Raw genomic sequence first — 17,992 nt, 5'->3', positions numbered from 1 at the left:
TGTTTCATTAAAGACTTACTTTGCTTTTTTTTTACATTGCGTTTTTAAAATAAACTTAAGCTATAGAAAGAAATTGCAACTCACTGCTCTTTAAAGCATTGAATATTTAAACAGATTTTCAGACTATGTTGCTCCTTCTCAGTAGTCCATTGCACTTTAAAATACCGGAACCGAGTTACAGTAACTGGGTCATGAGGAATCCCAGAGGAAGCAAGAGGCTCTGGGAGCCTAATACGACAGGATCTCTGGCCAGCCTGCCTTAGATGGTCAACATCCATCTTGCCAATTTTCCTAAAACCATGTTCTTAAAGTAGTGCATTGCTTCAGGTGGATTTTCACCAAGAGCTTCACACTGAGACTGAGGGACACATAATCTGACTCCAAATTGAATTCCAGCGTTCAACCTAAGGGAATTACAGTAAAATCTCTTCCTTGATGGTATTTGTAAAGTTTTCATTGAAGTTACCTTTGGGGTGTGAATTGTGCACATTAGGCTTTTGTGTATTTATGCCAGAGGCACAGAAGGAGAAAGGCCAATATTTGTGAATATGGATAGAACCACAGAAAGCTTGACATGTAGGTAAAACACCTGTTTTTTGTTGTTGTTTCGTTCTCGTTTTCTAGAAATAAAGCATTGCCTAGTCATGAATGCCGGCTTCAGTGTTGACCCTCAGTTCTTTATACAGGTTGAATTGTTACCACTCCCCAGACTTGAGTCTTCAGGAACTATCTTTGTGACTTTTGCCACGTCAGCGAACATTTACTTCATGTTTTTCTTTAATGTGTCTGACTTTTAACTTAGCATTTTTCTAGATGGTATCTGTGAAGCCATGAGTTTAGTGTGTTGATCACCGAAAATCAGAAGTATCTGTTCAATACTTTGGGGGAACTGGGCACTAGATCTCTAAATCTCCTTCTAGCTCTACAATTCAGAAAGTGTGGCATCTGGGTTTCCTGCCTTGAGCTTTAAAGCAACAGCAGTAGTTTTGCAGTGGGTTCTTCCCATGTGATACATAGAGAGTGAAAGTTGGCAGCTTTCTATATATATTATATTCGAATATATAGTAGAATATGTTACATAATATATGAGAATAAATATCACATTCTTTTTAGATGTGAGGCATTAATTACATTATCTTAATTTCTTAAGATTCAGCACATTTCTTCAACTAGAATGGTTAGTATTTTGTGTCATTTTTGCTCTCATTGAGGAGAGCAAAACCTGGTTGTCTTAATTCAGGTGTCCAGGAAGATGCAACTGTGAACTCATTCAGTAAGGAATACATAGATTTATAGGACGCTTGGTACCTGCCTTAAAAACACAAGTAGAAAACATGTAAAACATACAGTATTAATAATGTAGAAGAAAATATGAAATATAGAACATACATGTTAACCACACTGAGATGTCATGGAAAGATACCTAAATTGTGATAAGTATCTGCGTGTCATGATTAAATTAATGTGTTCTGTATTATTTGTGAGGGATATTGCCTATCAAAATATTTTTCTTTGACATTATTAATGCTGTATGTTTTATGTGTTTTCTACTTGTGTTTTTAAGGCTAGGTACTGAGTGTTCTATAAATCCATGGATTCCAGGAATATCCCCAGAAGCCAGCCAGATGTTGTCATATATTCAAATCAGGGTTTTTCCTGAGTGTGTGTATGTTTTTTCTTTTAGGAAGATATTTTAAAGCTCACTTTAATGGGCTTCTTTGAAACCAAACGGTCATATTTTGTAAAAGGAGTAACAAACCAAAATATGGGGATAACTGAATGTGGTGAGTTTTATGCATCCTCTCAGTTTAAGTAAAATACCAGGTTCTGCTCAGTCCCAGAGATGGAATGTTTGCACACCATCTACAAGCATTTCATTTGCTACACAAATAGACTGTGAATACAGATGTTAACCTTCTGGTGTGATGTTACTTTAACAGAGAGAAGGAGCAAGAAAGGGAAGAACAGTTAATGGAAGACAAGAAAAGGAAGAAGGAGGATAAAAAGAAAAAAGAAGCCACTCAGAAGGTGGGTTGAGTCCCTTAAGTCTGTCTTGACATCCACCAAGCATCTGGAAGAAGTAACTGCCATGGGCTGGGTACCTGACAGCTCAGCAGTGCTGCTTTAAGGTCTGAAAGTGGGAGAAAGTTGGAGACCTACACTTGTCTTCATAAAGTAGATATTCAGGAATGCTGCAACTGACTTATTGAGAACAGCAGTAAACAATATTGAGAAAGGCAAGAGAGTCCCCAACACTTAAATTCTTACTGACTTTTCTTATTTGTATCATAATTAATCTCCATTTTCTTAGGTCAGCTTATAAAATAACTTTTCAAGGCTTCTGTTAAGTTCACCCCAGTGTTTTCCTTTTGGTCCTTCTACAGCACTGTCATTTGTAAGAATCTGCTTAGAGCTTTGGGGGAGATAATAGTCCATGGCTTTGAGTCACTTGCTTAGGGAAGAAGAGATGCTAAAAGAAAAAAGACACAGGCCTCACCTCTGTCAACGGGCAAGTCTTAATTGATGTGCTTGACCTCAGCACTGACTGAGCAGAGATCAGAGGCCCCGCCCCCTCTCCTCCAGTGTGTGCTCCCCTGCCCCCTCTCTGGTCTGATCTTGTTTACCCCACTTTGCCATTCTTCAGCATTGCCTGACTTGGGCTCTAGCTCAGCAGGGGTGTTTTGGTGCCTTTTTGGGAGGTAAAGTGATTTGCCTCCAGTTCTTGTTACCACTGCCTAGCACACTTGGGAAGCGGGCCCTCGCTGTGAGGCAGGCTTGAGGGTCCCTGCTATAGTGCCAGGTTATTGAAGCTAAGTTTAGGAAGGTAGAAACTGTTACAGGGTTCAGAGGGAACTCTAGATTTAGAACAGACTCAAGGCAGGCAATCAGACACAAGCCAGTGCAGGGTATAACGGGACACCACAAGTTTTCCCAGCATTATTGGATATAACGTATATTCCCTTAAGTCAGTTTTCTGAATTTTTGAAATAGATCATTTATGAGTGCCAGGAGAAAAAATGATACTGGAAATATTTTCTGAATTGGATTGCATATGACCCTGCCATATTAAACATACAAAATATAATTTTATCTTTTCTTCATGACTTAATTAGAAGGAATATTTGTTATTGTTTGGTTCTATAATATAATAGACTGTTGTACATGCTCATTAAGGTTTTGTCTGCTTTTAATTGTGTTAGTTCCTGTTAATAGTGGTATGCTTACCATCGCATCCTCGTGCTATCAGGGTACCTGCTTCTAATATGTTGCTTCTAATCTGAGCCTAAAATGTCCGTAAAGAGTCTGAATAAAGATGTCAGATAACAACCCAGAGGCTTTTTTCATACTTGCCTTTGGAGACACAGTCCCATTCCACATATTGAGGTTGTGATAAGCAGGTCCACCAGCCGGAGGGTGTCAGGGCATTGCCCCTCCACATACTGACCTTCCAACTGGAGTGACGGAGAATGAACCGCAGTGTAGCCTTTTTTTCCTTTAGGGCATTCACATTTCATCAACTATATTGGTATAAAAATTGGATTTTGCAGTCTGTGGGAACGTATGGTTAATAGGCAGGACACTGGTGAACTTGAGCAAAGGCTGGTAAGAAGAAGATAGTAAGTCGAGTGATTATTTTAGGCAGTCTATGGTCTGTCTTCATTCTTCACATAAGTAATAATGCTTCTCAACTGGAAAATAATCAGTATCTGGAAGTGATTGATAAAATATGCATCTGTAAACTTTCATTGTGGATCCCACTAATAGAAAAATGATTTAAAATACAAGATGGTGTGGGTTTATTCAAGAGCAGATTTGAGATTTATGCAGAGAATGTCGTTTACACAGCTGGACAATCTCCCCTGTGTATTAGCATCTGCATTAAGAACTGGTTTAGAAGTTACGGCAAAGAAGAAAATCACCATAAATGAAATTTCAAATGGTTACTTATGAACAATAAAATCCAGTCATTTTTGTTCAGAAATGTTCTAGATTGGCTGACGCAGGATCCAGGCCAACACATGGTCTTGGATATTGTTGTATCATACCGAACTGTTGTGTAATTCCAGAATTAAGTTCTGATTTAGCAGTTTTAAGGAAGAGCACAAAGCTTACCATGTGATTGTCTTAGTGGCTTCCAACCTTATTGTAGAGACAGTGCCTCAACGAGGAGGCATAAAATGTGCTATGATGCAAAGAATTGTAGAGAATGTGCCAGAGGTTCTATTATGTGGTCATTCATTCATTCAGTCAGTCAGCACCATTTACGGTGCTTCCACATCCTTCTCGCTGCTTACCCTATTGCTTTAAAATCATCTCTTTGTGTATGTCTTCCCATTAGACTGACTGTAAATTTCTCAAGGTTTTACTCATATTTGTATTTCTGGGAAATTAGGGCAGTCTCTGGTACATAAGAGTCACTCAGAAACTGTTAAATAGATCAATGGTTAAGAATGAGTGCTGGCAATGTAATTTTCTTGAGGAATGGACTTTTATTTAAAGCTAAATCAAGTTATTTCCACACAGACATTAAACTTGAGCTTTTCTCATGAGCAGTTTGCTCTTTCTAGAGCCATCACTGAGTAAACTGTGTTAGATTTCCATTCATGAGAAAGGTGTCAAGGAAGGATTCCATTCACATTCATTAAGCTGATGCTGCTAAAGGAGCATTGTTCAGTGTTGGCAGAATACATGCTTTGATCATCCAGCTTTTCACCGTCTGGAGGACAGCTCTTTTAACAGAACCCACATTGTAAGACACATTTGACATTATTTGAGTTTGTTGCTTACAGCTGGAGAAGGCATTGATTGACTTCCTATATAACTGATCTTCAAAATGGCATTGTAAGAAATATTTATAATGTTATAAAATTTAAATTGCCTTAAGGAATTGGTGTGTGGATACAAATCAGTTCATTCTTGGTTAAATGGAGTTTTACAAAAATCACACGGTAGACTTGAGCTCTGTAACAGTACAGGGAAACACATTCATTTTGAAGCGCTGTCTACTACAAATTCAATAGAGTAGAATTAGCTTGCCTTTTAATGCAAGAATGTAAGGAACACTCCAGGAGGTCATACAACTAGGGCATTTAATTCAGATTGTGTCGGGCATTAGTGTGCTGGAATCCACCGCAAAGCGGGTTGGTTACCTACGGGACATACACTCCAAAGATGACGAGCATGTTTTCATGAGCACCCGTAGCGGTAGCTTGGTATGATTATCAGCCACAAATAACCAAACATCTTCTTTTCTATTACAAAGTCAGAGAACCATTAAAAATGCTTTAGGGGCGCCTGGGTGGCTCAGTCAGTTAAGCGTCTGCCTTCAGCTCAGGTCATGATCCCAGGGTCCTGGAATCGAGCCCCGCATCGGCGGGAAGCCTGCTTCTTCCTCTCCCACTCCCCCTGTTTGTGTTCCTTCTCTCCCTGTGTCTCTCTCTGTCAAATAAATAATTAAATCTTAAAAAAAAAATGCTTTAAAAGATTAACATTTGGGAAAAGGGAGTCAAAAATCATGCATGATCTCAATAATAATGAAAATAATATAAGCCTATTAGAATTCTGTAATTCTAGAATTTCCTTTTGGTTGTTTTTCTTATGCATGGCCTTTTGTGGTTTTTTAATATTATAGGGCATGTATAATTAGGTGCCCTCCTTTATTTTCCTCTCTTAATAGCAGAAGCAGTTTTCCATGTGGCTCCTAATCATCATTTCCAAACTCTCTAAAAACCCATTATTACATTCAGCCTGTCCAACCTTTTAGGTTAATCACTTCCATAGATGTATTAGCCACTATGTAAAGAAATACTTTCAACAAAGCAATCTTTATTTGTTCAAAATTTACACGTTTCACTCATTGCCGTATTTCATACTGTTTTATGTGAACTTTGATTAAAAACAACAAACATTTATTGAGCATTGGCATAGGATAATCTGATTTAATCCTTATAACAACCCTTTGTACCGAGATGCTATTATTACTAATCTCCATTCAACAGATAAATAGAAAACTGCAATCACACAGCCAGGAAGTGGCATGACTTGGTTTTAAATCCTGCCTTTCTGCTATGGCCTGATACCTCTGATGATGGGCCCCTGAACTTTTGCTTTCTAGATTTGAAATTGAGTGTTTGAGTCCACACTCATAGCGTGATCTTTTTGTCTCTATGGCTAATTTAGTTTCTAGGCTCCATCCATTTGTTTTTCTCCAGTCATAGCATCAAAATGACAAACAGCATATTCCTGGTATAGGTACTTCATCATTTAATAAGAGTGGAATGCTTTTTGTTTTAATTTTTAGTATCCATAATAGTGGTCATGTAAGTTATAACCGGACATATGGCCATTGTCTTTATAGAAGGATGTCTGAGCTCTCAAGCTTTTTTTCTGGATCTGAACTACATCTGCGTGTCTGATAGCTTGAATTACTTAAGTCCTTAGAATTACAGTAGTCTTACAATACCGAACTGGAAAGCAGAACTCATTGCCTTATGTCTGTTAATTTATTTTTCAGGTCACGGAACAAAAAACCAAAGGTAAGAGTTTTTTTTTTTCTTTTTTCAGTCTTTGGAACCTTTTGTGTTTAGATTTTATACCCTTGCTGACTCAGCCTCCAATCCACTTGATTTGCGAGAGTGGGTGCAAAGTAATTAAATTGGTTGTTTGCAGCCACTGAAGAACAGTAATGACAAATTAAAAGTACTTGTAGTAGTGTTTCTAGTTGGCCTTAAATTTTTTAGAAGGCAAAAGAGATTAGAAAAAGTAATACCTTGTTTTGAAAGTATATGGGTCATGATTTTGAACTGAACCTTTAAAAAACAGTAACAAAAACTTTAGCCCCTAATTTATAGATGGGAACTGCAGAGGATTGTTAACCGTCTTGATCCACGACATGCATTGTGTCTGAAAGGGAGTGTTATGTCTAGGATGGTCACGTGGTCCTCTGAGCTAGAGCCTGGAATGTGCTTTTTCAAAAAATAATACATTTTAACTCTGTTACAAAATAGTGATGTGTTGTAAACAGAAGCATATGTCCTTCAGGTCATCCCCAACCTAATGGTCTATATGCTTTCAGATCTCTCTCTCTCTCTCTCTCTCTCCTGTTAATTTTGATTATGCAGTCTTGTGCATAATCTGGTGCAATTTTTGATTATGCAGTCTGGTGATGGCCACACTTTTGGTCAGTTCCCCTTCAGAATGGTAGACTTCATTCCTTGAGACGAGTGTTCTAGCCCCTATCCTTGCCCATTTAAATACGTGGTTCTCAACTAGGGCATGCATTAAAATCATTGCATAGACTTTTCAAAATACATAAACATGGACCTCCTCCCAAACCTTCATGGTCTCAGGCCACAGCCCTAGCAGATATATTTTGAGAAGCTCTGTAGGTGACACCAGGTGTCACTGCCCCAATGAAAGGAATCACATTAGGACTGTGATAACTTGGAGGAAGGTCTAGGTGGATGAATGGATAGGCCAAGATGTGATGGGAGGCCCTCTAACGATGATTGGTTTCTTCTTCGTTTTGTTTTCTTTTGTTGGACTACCAGGCCAAAGCATGTCATACAGTGATGGAAAACTAATAAAGACAGTGCTAGTTTTTAAGGAAACTTAGTTCCGGAAAACAGATTCTCAGATGACTAGACATTACTGCAATATATTTCTAATCAAAATGCATTTCAAGGGAGAATGTAGTCTGGGACCTTGTAGTGATTTATAAAATAAACTGATAAGAGCCATTATTAGTTACAGTTCTCTTAATTAGTTAGAATAGTGTTCTCCCCTTGTACTTTGAGCCAGTACCAACCCAAAAGTGGGCTTTATTTGGAAGTATCTTTATAAATCACATGTTTGAAAGAGAAGTTATACTTTACCATAAAAATAGAGTTATTGATAGTAGTACAGTGTCCATATTTTCTAAACCAACATACTATCTAGGAAAGGATTTGGGCACATAGTATTTATGTTTATAGGACTTTCTGATGATTTATCAGGACAACAGATGAGAATATTGGCATTTTCCTGGAAAATCCAGGCTCTCTGGTTGTTGAAACAGGGTGGTTAGGTTCCTGGGCCTGGCCACAACTCTAATGCTCATGAAGCCAAGTACCAACTGAGCTGTGAAAACAAGCTGCTCTGTATGGTAAGTGGTGTTTCTATTGGAAAATCAAAAATCCATTAAGGCATTCTTTGTTGGATTTTTTTGTGTGTGTGCTAGGTCTGTTCTCAGAAACACATTCCTTTTCCCTCTGCCAAAATCTTAAAAATCAAATTTTCTTTTCTACTCTCTACTGAATTTTCTTTCCAATTAGGGTTTTTCTCTCACCTACCATAAAATGGAATACAGCCCCAGAGTTTCCAAACTTTTCCTACCCCACCCCCGTCAAAAATTAAAGTAAAATAATCCTAAAGTGAGCTGAAAGCCTGTTTCAGGTCTCCTAAGGAATTTACTTAGTAGAACCAGGGAGAAAATAGAAGTAAAAATAAGAATTATCTCTGGAGTAGGTTAGACCATAAGTAGAGGGAGAGGAAAAATGAGAATTCTGGAGAGAATACAGCAGGATTTCAAGTGGAGGTTATATGAAGACAGGGCCTAGCACTGGGCCTGATCTTTCTGGGTTTTTGCCCCACTCTACGGCCACATTTTTATCTTTGTTCCCAAGAGCCTGTCTGGGCACTCTAAATCCCTTTCTTCTTTTCCCTCAGCTGATGTTTCTGGGTCCTGTTCCTCTTCCAAAGATGGTGCCTTCCTTAGGCGGTCTCCCCATAACTCTGAATCTGCCTCTTTTTTCCCAATAGACCCTATAAGAAAAAAGTCTGTTGGTGCCAAGTCTCTGGTTGTACAGAGGACTGAAGTAAGATTTATCTGTATTTCAGAAAAAAAACAGATTCATTTATATGTTCTGTCTTTATCTTCCATTATTTAAAAAAAAAAAAGAATTCCGGAGACTAGGGTAAGATTTCAGGTGGAGGTTCTGTGAAGACATGGCCTAGAGGTGGGCCTGCTGCCCAGTAGCAGACAATATGCAGCACTTAAGGTAGAAGCCGATGTCGCACTTTGTTGGATATTGGACTTAGAATCAAGAGTCTGTGGGATTGATGTAATAGGCCAGATACAGCAGGACGAAGGGCAAGGTCAGGACTAAAAAGGGGCGCCTGGGTGGCTAGTCGGTTAAGCGTCCTGACCCTTCCCTCCTCCCCAACCTTGTGTTTTTTAAGAGCCTGGGATTATCTTCATTTCACGTCCTATCTGCTTTTATAAAAATTTGTTTGGTTGTTTGTTTTGTTTTTGTTCTGCAATATCCTGTGGAAAGAGATCTCTAAATTCTCTCCATTATTTTGACAGTGTTTTATTTTTTAAGTAATAAGTATTATCCTTAGAATATTAACTGTCGCCTATCGTGTAAAAATCAAAAAGAGAAAATAGATTTCATTCTTTTAAAAAATGTAGTGGAGTAATGACATGTCTCAATTTGTTTTATTCATTTAAGATGACAAATGTTGCCTATCACAAATAAGTCTATAGAAGACTAAGGAAGAATTATCTGATGAGAACTCTGGTGGTTATTTTGAGAAGGAGAAAAGTTCCAGATAAAAAGAGGAGTATTTGCTTAGAGAGTTTTAAAAGATAAGAAATTTTGAACCCTAGGGGTGCCTGGGTGGCTTGGTCAGATAAGTGCCTGCCTTCAGCTCAGGTCATGATCCCAAGGTCCTGGGATTGAGCCCCAGGTCAGGCTCCCTGCTCATCGGGGAGTCCACCTCTCTCTCCCCATCTGCTTCTCCCCCAGCTTATGCTCTCTCCCTCACTCGCTCTCTCTCAAATAAATAAATAAAATCTTAAAAAAAAAAAAAATTCTGAACCCTATGGCAAAATATCTGGAAAAGCTGACAAAGTTTTTCTTTTTTCTTTTGCTTGTAATTAATTTTCTTCTTTTTAAATTTACCTATATTGAGATGTAATTGACATATGAGTGAGTGTCAATTGTGTACGTTTAAGGTGTACAGTGTTTTCATTTGATACATTTATATATTGCAATATGATTACCACAATAACATTAGCTACCACATCATATCACATTACCTAACTGTCATTTCTTTTTTATGGTGGAAACAATTAAAATCTAGTTTCTTGGTAATATAAAAAAAAAAAAGCATCCAACTCTTGATCTCAGCTTAGATCTGGATCTCAGGGTCATGACTTCAAGCCCTGCATTGGGCTCCACACTGGGCCTATAGCCTACTTTAAAAAAAAAAAAGATCAGGACTAAAAAGACTGTGCAATGGAGGAGTTTGGACATAGTAATTTTGCCTTGTTAAAAAGATGTTAGGGTCATGGTTGGCTTAATGATGTAGTTATTAGTATGAAATGACTGATTTATGGAAACTAACATGACCTGGGGCGTCTGGGTGGCTCAGTCGGTTAAGCCTCGGTCTCTTGGTTTGACCCAGGTCATGATCTTAGGGTCGTGAGATCCAGTCCCATGTCGGGCTCCGTGTTCAGCGCAGAGTCTTCTTGAGATTCTCCCTCTTCCTCTGCCCCTGCCCTGACTTGTGCATGCACTCTCTCTCTCAAATAAAATCTTGGGGGAAAAAATGACTGACATGACCTTAAGTGCCATTTGTAGAAATACAGTATCTAGGAAGGCATTTACAATTCCTATAATAGGCACCACACTGGGTAAAGAGACAGAAATCAACTTCTGTGGAGCCTGTGGGGTTTGGGCCAGACTGGTCAATGAATTTGAGCCTGTGTCGCTTTCAGAGGTGTTAAACACATGAAGATGCTTAACCCTCAGTGGAAGGCTTACCACCTGAGGAAGCTCAGGTTACGGTCTTCAAAGAGTTGAAGGGTTCTGGTGTCTGACACTTAGCAGTCTCTTGGTAAATGTCTGTCAGGTGTTTTGTTCAGTGAGACTTATTCTCATAGCAAAAGTACTGATGGTGAGAAGCAAAGCAACAGGGAAAAGCTTCCAGCTCAAAATAAGTTGAAATTTCAGATACCGTCATCCACAGCAGCAGTTCATGACCTTTACCCCACCTAGGACACAGCTGAGGGACAGCACCTTCCCATCAGCATACCTGGGGTGATAGACCATTGTGGTCCATTGGCCACAACTCTGTCTTCTGAGTCTACCCCAGAAGGCATATTTAGTAAATGCATGTTGGTGGTTGGGATGACCTTGAGTCTACTCTAATTTATTAAGATTTGAGGTGGGTTCCCCCCCCAAGTAAGTAATTTACAAACTAAGCTACTTACAGTGTATGTCACGCCTTGTGGAAACACCTGTGTATGCGAACACTGGTGGGAGCCCATTTGTTCAGAGATGGAACTGGCTACCTCTAGAGAGTGAGTGAATGTGAGGTATAATGACATATGGTTCAGATAGATGGGCATAGAAAAGTCCAGGTGGGAGGTAATGAGGACTTGAACCTGGTTAGAAACGGTGGGGTGGTGGAGGAAGGCAGGCATCGGAGAGATGCTTTGGTTCATTGGGATATAATGATGATCAGATAATGATATGCAGGGAAAGAGCAAAGTCTGAGACACTTTCCAGGTTCCCTGCTTGAGAAGATGGTTGGGTGACGACTCTATTCCTTGATCTAAGAGATAATGGGGAGCTGGGGAACAAGTTGGAGGGGTAAAGAGAAGGGTGAAAGAGGTCTGAGTTGGAGGTAGTGATTTGGGAAACACTTGCATATAAATGTTAAAGTCTGAACATGGGGGAACTTGTACTCAAGTAACTTAAATGTGGGAAGAGTGTAGGCCCCACGTTCATGTTCAGGTTTTTTTTTTTTTAAAGGCACAACTCATGTGCGCCTGGGTGGCTTAGTCAATTAAGCATCTGCCTTCAGCTCGTGTCATGATCCTAAGGCCCTGGGATTGAGTCCGCATCAGGCTCCCTGCCCAGTGGGGAATCTGCTTCTCCCTCTCCCTTTGCCACTCCCCCTGCTCGTCCTCAATCTCAGATAAATAAATAAATAAAATCTTTAATAAAAAAAGACACAACTCATGACCAAATTCAACCGCCATCTTACAACTCTGCTTAGGGGGTCACCAGCTATAACCCTCCGGGCAAATCTGACTCCCCTCCTGGTTTTGTACTGCCCATGAGCTGGGAATGTCTGTTTACATTTTTTTCAATGGTTAGAAAAAATAAAAAGGAAAATATTTTCTGACAGTGAAAATGATATGAAATTTATATTTTAGTGCAGTAAGTTGTATGGAACACAGCCACACTCATTCGTTTATACATTGTCTGTGGCTGCTTTTGCCTACACATGAACAGTGGAGTCGTCACGACAAAGACTGTAGGGCCAGCAAAGCCTAAAATATTTACTGTCTGGCCCATTACAGAAAAGTTTGGTGACCCCTGACCAAGAGTATGAGAACCCACAGAGGAAGAGAGAAAGGAAGAGCTGAAGAGCTGGCTGGTGTGGGTCTCAGCAGCTCTCACGGAAACAGGGAGGAAATGGCCAGTAGTGTCAGAAGTTGCAGAAAAGTCAAAGAAGGAAAGATATGACGAGTGTCCATTAGACTGGCAATGAAGAGTTTCTGGATGAGGAGACGGGTTTCCAGGGAGATGTTCAGGGCAGAAGCCAGGGTGCATTGAGTTTGAGAAGTGAGTAGAAGGTAAAGAAATGGAGACAGAGCTTAGAGGGTACTGAGAGTTCTTCAGTGCCTGGTGGCCACTGTCTGTGTGTTCCCAGTCTTTGAGAGTTTTTGGTATTGCATTGTAACTGATGATGACTCACCAAGAGATTTTCAGCCGAAAATAGTGTCTTTTTATGTATTTTAACTACTTTTAAAACATTTCTAGAAGTTTTTTTTGTTTTGTTTTGTTTTTATGTTCGTCCAATCAAGATACTTAAAGAAAATAGTAGTTTGTATTGGTCCTGCCTGTTTCAGGGTTTTCTTAAAAAATACTTTCATCTGAGGGGCGCCTGGGTGGCTCAATCCATTAAGCATCTGCCTTTGGCTCAGCTCATGATCTCATGGTCCTGGGATCTAGCCCAGAGTCAGGCTCCCTGCTCAGCAGGGAGCCTGCTTCTCCCTCTGCCGCCCCCCCCCCCCCCGCTCGTGCATGCTCTCTCTCTCTCTCACAAATAAATAAATTATTTCTAAAAAAAAATACTTATATCTGCAAAAGTAGCATTTTATTGAAGTTTTTCAGAAATAGAGGCAATTTAGAAGTTCAAACTATAAGATGAGAATAATGGTGATAGGGAAAGGAAAAAGATTCAGTCATTAGTTTCTGGAAGTCAATGAAAGGAAATTAGAAAATAGGATACCCAGCATTTTTCACAATGTCTGTATTTTCCTTTGATACAGAGGTCATGTTTAAGCCACAGACCTTTTGTATGGAAAATAAGGAAGTATGCCCTCATTTTGAGCAGCTCATTTTTAGAAAGATTTGCCCTACAAATCATTAAGGTGTGGAAGAGAAATGAGAGGGTAAAAGTAATTCCTACTCTATCTTAATTCCCGTCTCCTCCGTTAGCACCTGACGTTCTGGAGCATGCTGGGAGGCACACACTGACTCTGGGAGTCTCAAGTTTGAACTTCGGGAAGCAGGTTGGATTGGATGTCCTGCCTAACAGCCACGTTGCTCTCCAGTTAGTGTCTAGAGTTCCTTTTTTTTTTTTTTAAGATTTTATTTATTTATTTATTTGAGAGAGAGAGAGAGCGCACAAGCAGTGGGGAGGGGCAGAGGGAGAGGGAGAAGCAGACTCCCTGCTGAGCAGGGAGCCCAACATGGGACTCGATCCCAGGACCCTGGACTCATGACTCAAGCCAAAGGCAGACACTCAACTGACTTGAGCCACCCAGGTGCCCAGTGTCTAGAGTTGTGATTTGCCTTTGAATGCTTAAAATTCTTGAAATCACAGAAAGGTGTAAGAAAAAAATCGAGTAAGATTTCATTCAAGTTCTGAAACATAGTTTCTCCTAACATGTACCTCAGGCTTTTTTTCTGTGTCCTGGAGTTTTGAATGACGAATCTCCCAGAATAGAGCACCATATTGGAAGGAAGGTGGTTGAAAGGTGGTCTGATTTCATAATGACTTTATTATTTACGATCCCTTTTATCTCTGACGTGGTGGGAAAATGCTCTGAGGCGCTTTGGTAAGGAATCTTACACAATATAGGATACCCACCAAGTTTCTTTGGTTGTGCTGTGAATGTTGTGAAGTTAGTCGAACTGATGTTCAGACCTCAGTGCTGTAGGATGCTTGTACTATGTCTTACTCTATTTTAGGGAAATGAGTCAAGGCAGCCTCACAGAAGCATAGCTCCTTCCATCCTAAAAACCAATAGGGAAGACTCTTCCCAGCCCTTGCCAGCTTCTTGTTTATTCTCATAATAAGAGGAAAGGGGATTGGGAATGCCATCTGCTATGGGAATCTTACAGGCACAGATAAAAAATGAATCACTGAATAATTCATCTTCATTTATCAGTTATTTTTATATATCGGCTGTTATAGGTCATGCAGAACCTACTATACTGATAATATCAGACAATGACCAACTTATTTTCTCAAGAAATAGGTTTATCCTACTCAGAGGTTGTGGATCCTCTGACCTCCCTTCCTTACTGGGAGACGCAGGACTGCCTCATGATTGGCTAAGATTAGACCAGGGGTTGCCTTAAACTGACTTCAGGCTCCTACTCTTTGTTCTTGTTACTCACAATGCTCACCAATGTCCAGTGGGAGTAGATTGGGCCCCCTGATTTCTGATGATGTCTCTCTCTCCATAAAGGAGCCAGTTCAATGAGCAACATGCTGGCCTCGCATCATTTCAGCAGTCAGAGCAGTACGGCCACCAGAGCTGGCCCAAACATTCCTCCAGATGTCGGGATTTGGGCCTCGGAATCATCTGAATTATCAGGCTCAATGGTTGTTTCTGTAACATTGCCAGCCTCTGTTTGCCAGGTAGATTTTCTTAGAAAGGGTGGCAGTCTTTTGGTAGGATGAAGCAAAGGAGGTGCAGAAGTACATTCTCTGTAGGGTTGAGGGGAAAACCAAAGGGTCCTGGAGAGTGTATCTTCACGGTCATCCTGCACGTTCCAGACTTCCTATTTGCCATTTTTAAAAGTAAAACATTAAATTCTTTAAAATAAGTAGGAAAAATACCTACATTTTGAAATTTTTATTTGAAATTTTTATTTTATTTTACTTTTTTTTTTTAGAGCAGGAGAGAGAAAAAGGAGGGGCAGAGAGAGAGAGAGAAAGTAATCTTAGTCTCCATGCCCAGTGCGGAGCCCAGTGCAGGGCTTGATCTCACAACCCTGAGATCATGAGCTGAGCCGAAATCAAGAGTTGGATGCTAAACCAACTAAGCCACCCAGGCTTCCCTGAAATTTTTATTTTAAATAAAGAGTTGGAATAAATACACAAGGTACCCTTAAAATTTTTTTGACATGAGCAAAAGAATTTATAATGTTTCTAATTATTTACACAGAGTGCGAAGCAAGAGTGTTTGAGTTTAGGTAGCTGTAAAAACCAAAACCTCGTTGATTTTGTAATTCTCCAGGGCTAAGGTTTCCTGTGGGGGTCCACTCTGTGCTAGGCGCTAAGAAAAAAAGATGAAAGAAAGGTGAGTCCTTACCCTTGAGGGACTCTTGGGTGAGGAGCTTGTAAATGAGAATTTCAATATAATATGATAAATTCATAGTAAAGAAAGATGGACGGTGTGTTCCAGGAGCACAAACGAAGGTGCTTTGCCTACCTAGTCCAGGGACTTCAAGAAAAGTTTCTCCGAGGTAGGTCTTTAAGAAGGTGGATGAAGGGCAAGGGCATTCCGGTTGAGAGCCTTGAACCTTTACCAAGGGCTTTGCCTGGGGCCCATGTGTACCCTCAGACTTGCTGGGCAACCCTTCAGGGATATAGGGGAGCTGATGGTGATTGCTTCCCCTCCCCCTTAATCAATGGAATGGAATTCTGTGGTCTGGCTGTCTTTGAGCCCTCGTCACCATCACTCCACACCTCTGCCGTACCTCCAGGAAACTGAAGATGCAGGGGAGCTTAGAAGGACCACGTCCATCCACAGTAGGATGGAAGAAGAGTTGTCTTATGGGAATTGGTCTCATGTAAGCTTTCTTAAAAACAACCTTTAGAAAAATGTATTTGATTTCAAAGGCTGTTTCCCAATCTCTCTCTTTCAGTGCCCGAAGTGACGAAACCAAGTTTAAGCCAACCAACGGCCGCCAGCCCAATTGGCAGCTCTCCATCGCCACCAGTCAATGGTGGCAACAATGCCAAAAGGGTGGCAGTGCCGAACGGACAACCGCCAAGCGCCGCCCGCTACATGCCTCGGGAGGTGCCGCCGCGATTCCGTTGCCAGCAGGACCACAAAGTGTTACTAAAACGTGGGCAGCCCCCTCCGCCGTCCTGCATGCTCCTCGGGGGTGGGGCAGGGCCTCCTCCCTCCACAGCACCTGGAGCAAACTCAAACAACGCACAAGTGACAGGAACGCTGCTGCAGGGGGACGGTGGGACTGCACCAGGTGAGGAATCTGTGTCGGGAATGGATTCCGCGCCAGCTTGAAAGAGAGCGAGCGCTTCTTCTGTATTGCCTGGTATAAACCCTTCATTAGATAGACTCTGAGGCTAATGCGGCTGCTGTTGGTCATTGCCGTTTGGGAACTTTTTTCCTTCTCAGACAAGCACATAAACTCGAGCCTCCCTAGGGCCAGCCGTCAGCACCAGTGTGTGCTCAGGCTATGATTGGAGGTGGGGCTAGTGCACAGGCTTGTTCTGAATCTTACTTGCCTGTGTTTATGTTCTCAGAACGCTGGGGGTCTAGAGACAGTCGTCTCTTAGATTACTGTGTAGAATCTTGGTTGGGGGGGGAGATATCAAATAATATCATTCTTTAGTTTTTTATAGATTTTTAAAATCATTGTTTCTTCAGAGGATTTTGAGCTTTGTTAAAAACTATAAAAACAGGGGCGCCCGGCTGGCTTAGTCAGCAGAGTGTACAACTCTTGATCTTGGTGTCTTAAGTTCGAGCCCCACATTGGGTATAGAGCCTACTTAAAAAAATAAAACAAAACAAAACTGGATGTAGATATAAGGAATCTTTAGCAGAAAGGCTCTACGAGTCTTGAGAGTTTTTAAAGATGAATACTAAATCAGCTAACAGCTAAGAACCTCCAAACATCACCTCCCCCCCTTTCTTTAAAGCTTATTAACAGATTTCCCCTTAGCTCTTAAAATGTTTTTTTGAGGCTATACTAAGGTTCAGAGCTTGAACATCATCAAGGCTTGGCAAGAACAATGCATTGGTTATTGTTAACTGAGCATGCTTTATTCTAGTTCTGAGTTTGAACATAGAATTGCCTTAGAAAATTCTATCACTGTCGCTTGTGCAGAGTAAAGATGGAAAGAAACCTCACGGTTACACAAGCTTTATGCAGCCTTTTCTGTGGTGGCCGTCAGGTCAGGCCCAAAGCAGGCAGGAAAAAGCCTCATAGCCCTTCCTTCTTGTGGCCCCTCATAAGCAATTGCAAAAGGAAGTGTGTGAGGGGTGGTCACATCGTGTGTTTCTGCAGCCAGATCTAGCCAGCCTGGATGTAGACATGAGTCCAGTGTGAGTACTCTCTCATTTGCATTAGTAAAACCAGGGAGACCTCCAAATCTCAAGAGTTGGAGATTCTCTGCTTTCCTACTCTTAATATGGCTCTATGTAATATTTTTTCAACCTTATCTTGATTTAAAGCTTCTTGGTTAAAATAACTAAAACAAGTTTAGAAGAATTACTGGGTTAAAACATGGCATTTTTCTTCCCACTAAATATGACAAATTCCACCAAAATATCTGCTGAGCCAGACTAATTTATCAGACTGAGTTCCTTGGGCATACAGACTGATTCATGCTCGTCTGCCCCAGCATCTAGCTGGGTGGGCATTCATCATTCATCAGATGCTTACTGAGCAGCAACACACTGGCCACTATGAGGAATTCAAACGTTAGCAAGATAGGGTCTCTGCCT

The 17,992-nt window shown here is 40.7% G+C and overlaps 1 protein-coding gene across 8 annotated transcripts in view; it reads left to right on the top strand.

Moving 5' to 3' along the window:
* Positions 1-17,992, top strand: part of TNRC6B (trinucleotide repeat containing adaptor 6B) — a 257,455-nt gene that overhangs the window by 170,613 nt on the left and 68,850 nt on the right. For all 8 annotated transcript variants that reach the window (XM_073882718.1, XM_073882716.1, XM_025881479.2 and 5 more), the window contains 3 exons: positions 1,941-2,028; positions 6,515-6,536; positions 16,164-16,505. In XM_073882718.1, the coding sequence (XP_073738819.1) occupies positions 1,941-2,028; positions 6,515-6,536; positions 16,164-16,505 (452 nt within the window). The remainder of the gene's footprint in view (positions 1-1,940; positions 2,029-6,514; positions 6,537-16,163; positions 16,506-17,992) is intronic.

Source organism: Callorhinus ursinus, unplaced genomic scaffold (assembly GCF_003265705.2).
Source record: "Callorhinus ursinus isolate GAN/ISIS: 27379988/994484 unplaced genomic scaffold, GSC_fseal_2.0 scaffold48, whole genome shotgun sequence".
NCBI lineage: Eukaryota > Metazoa > Chordata > Mammalia > Carnivora > Otariidae > Callorhinus > Callorhinus ursinus.
This window is presented reverse-complemented; position numbering and strand designations above follow the sequence as displayed.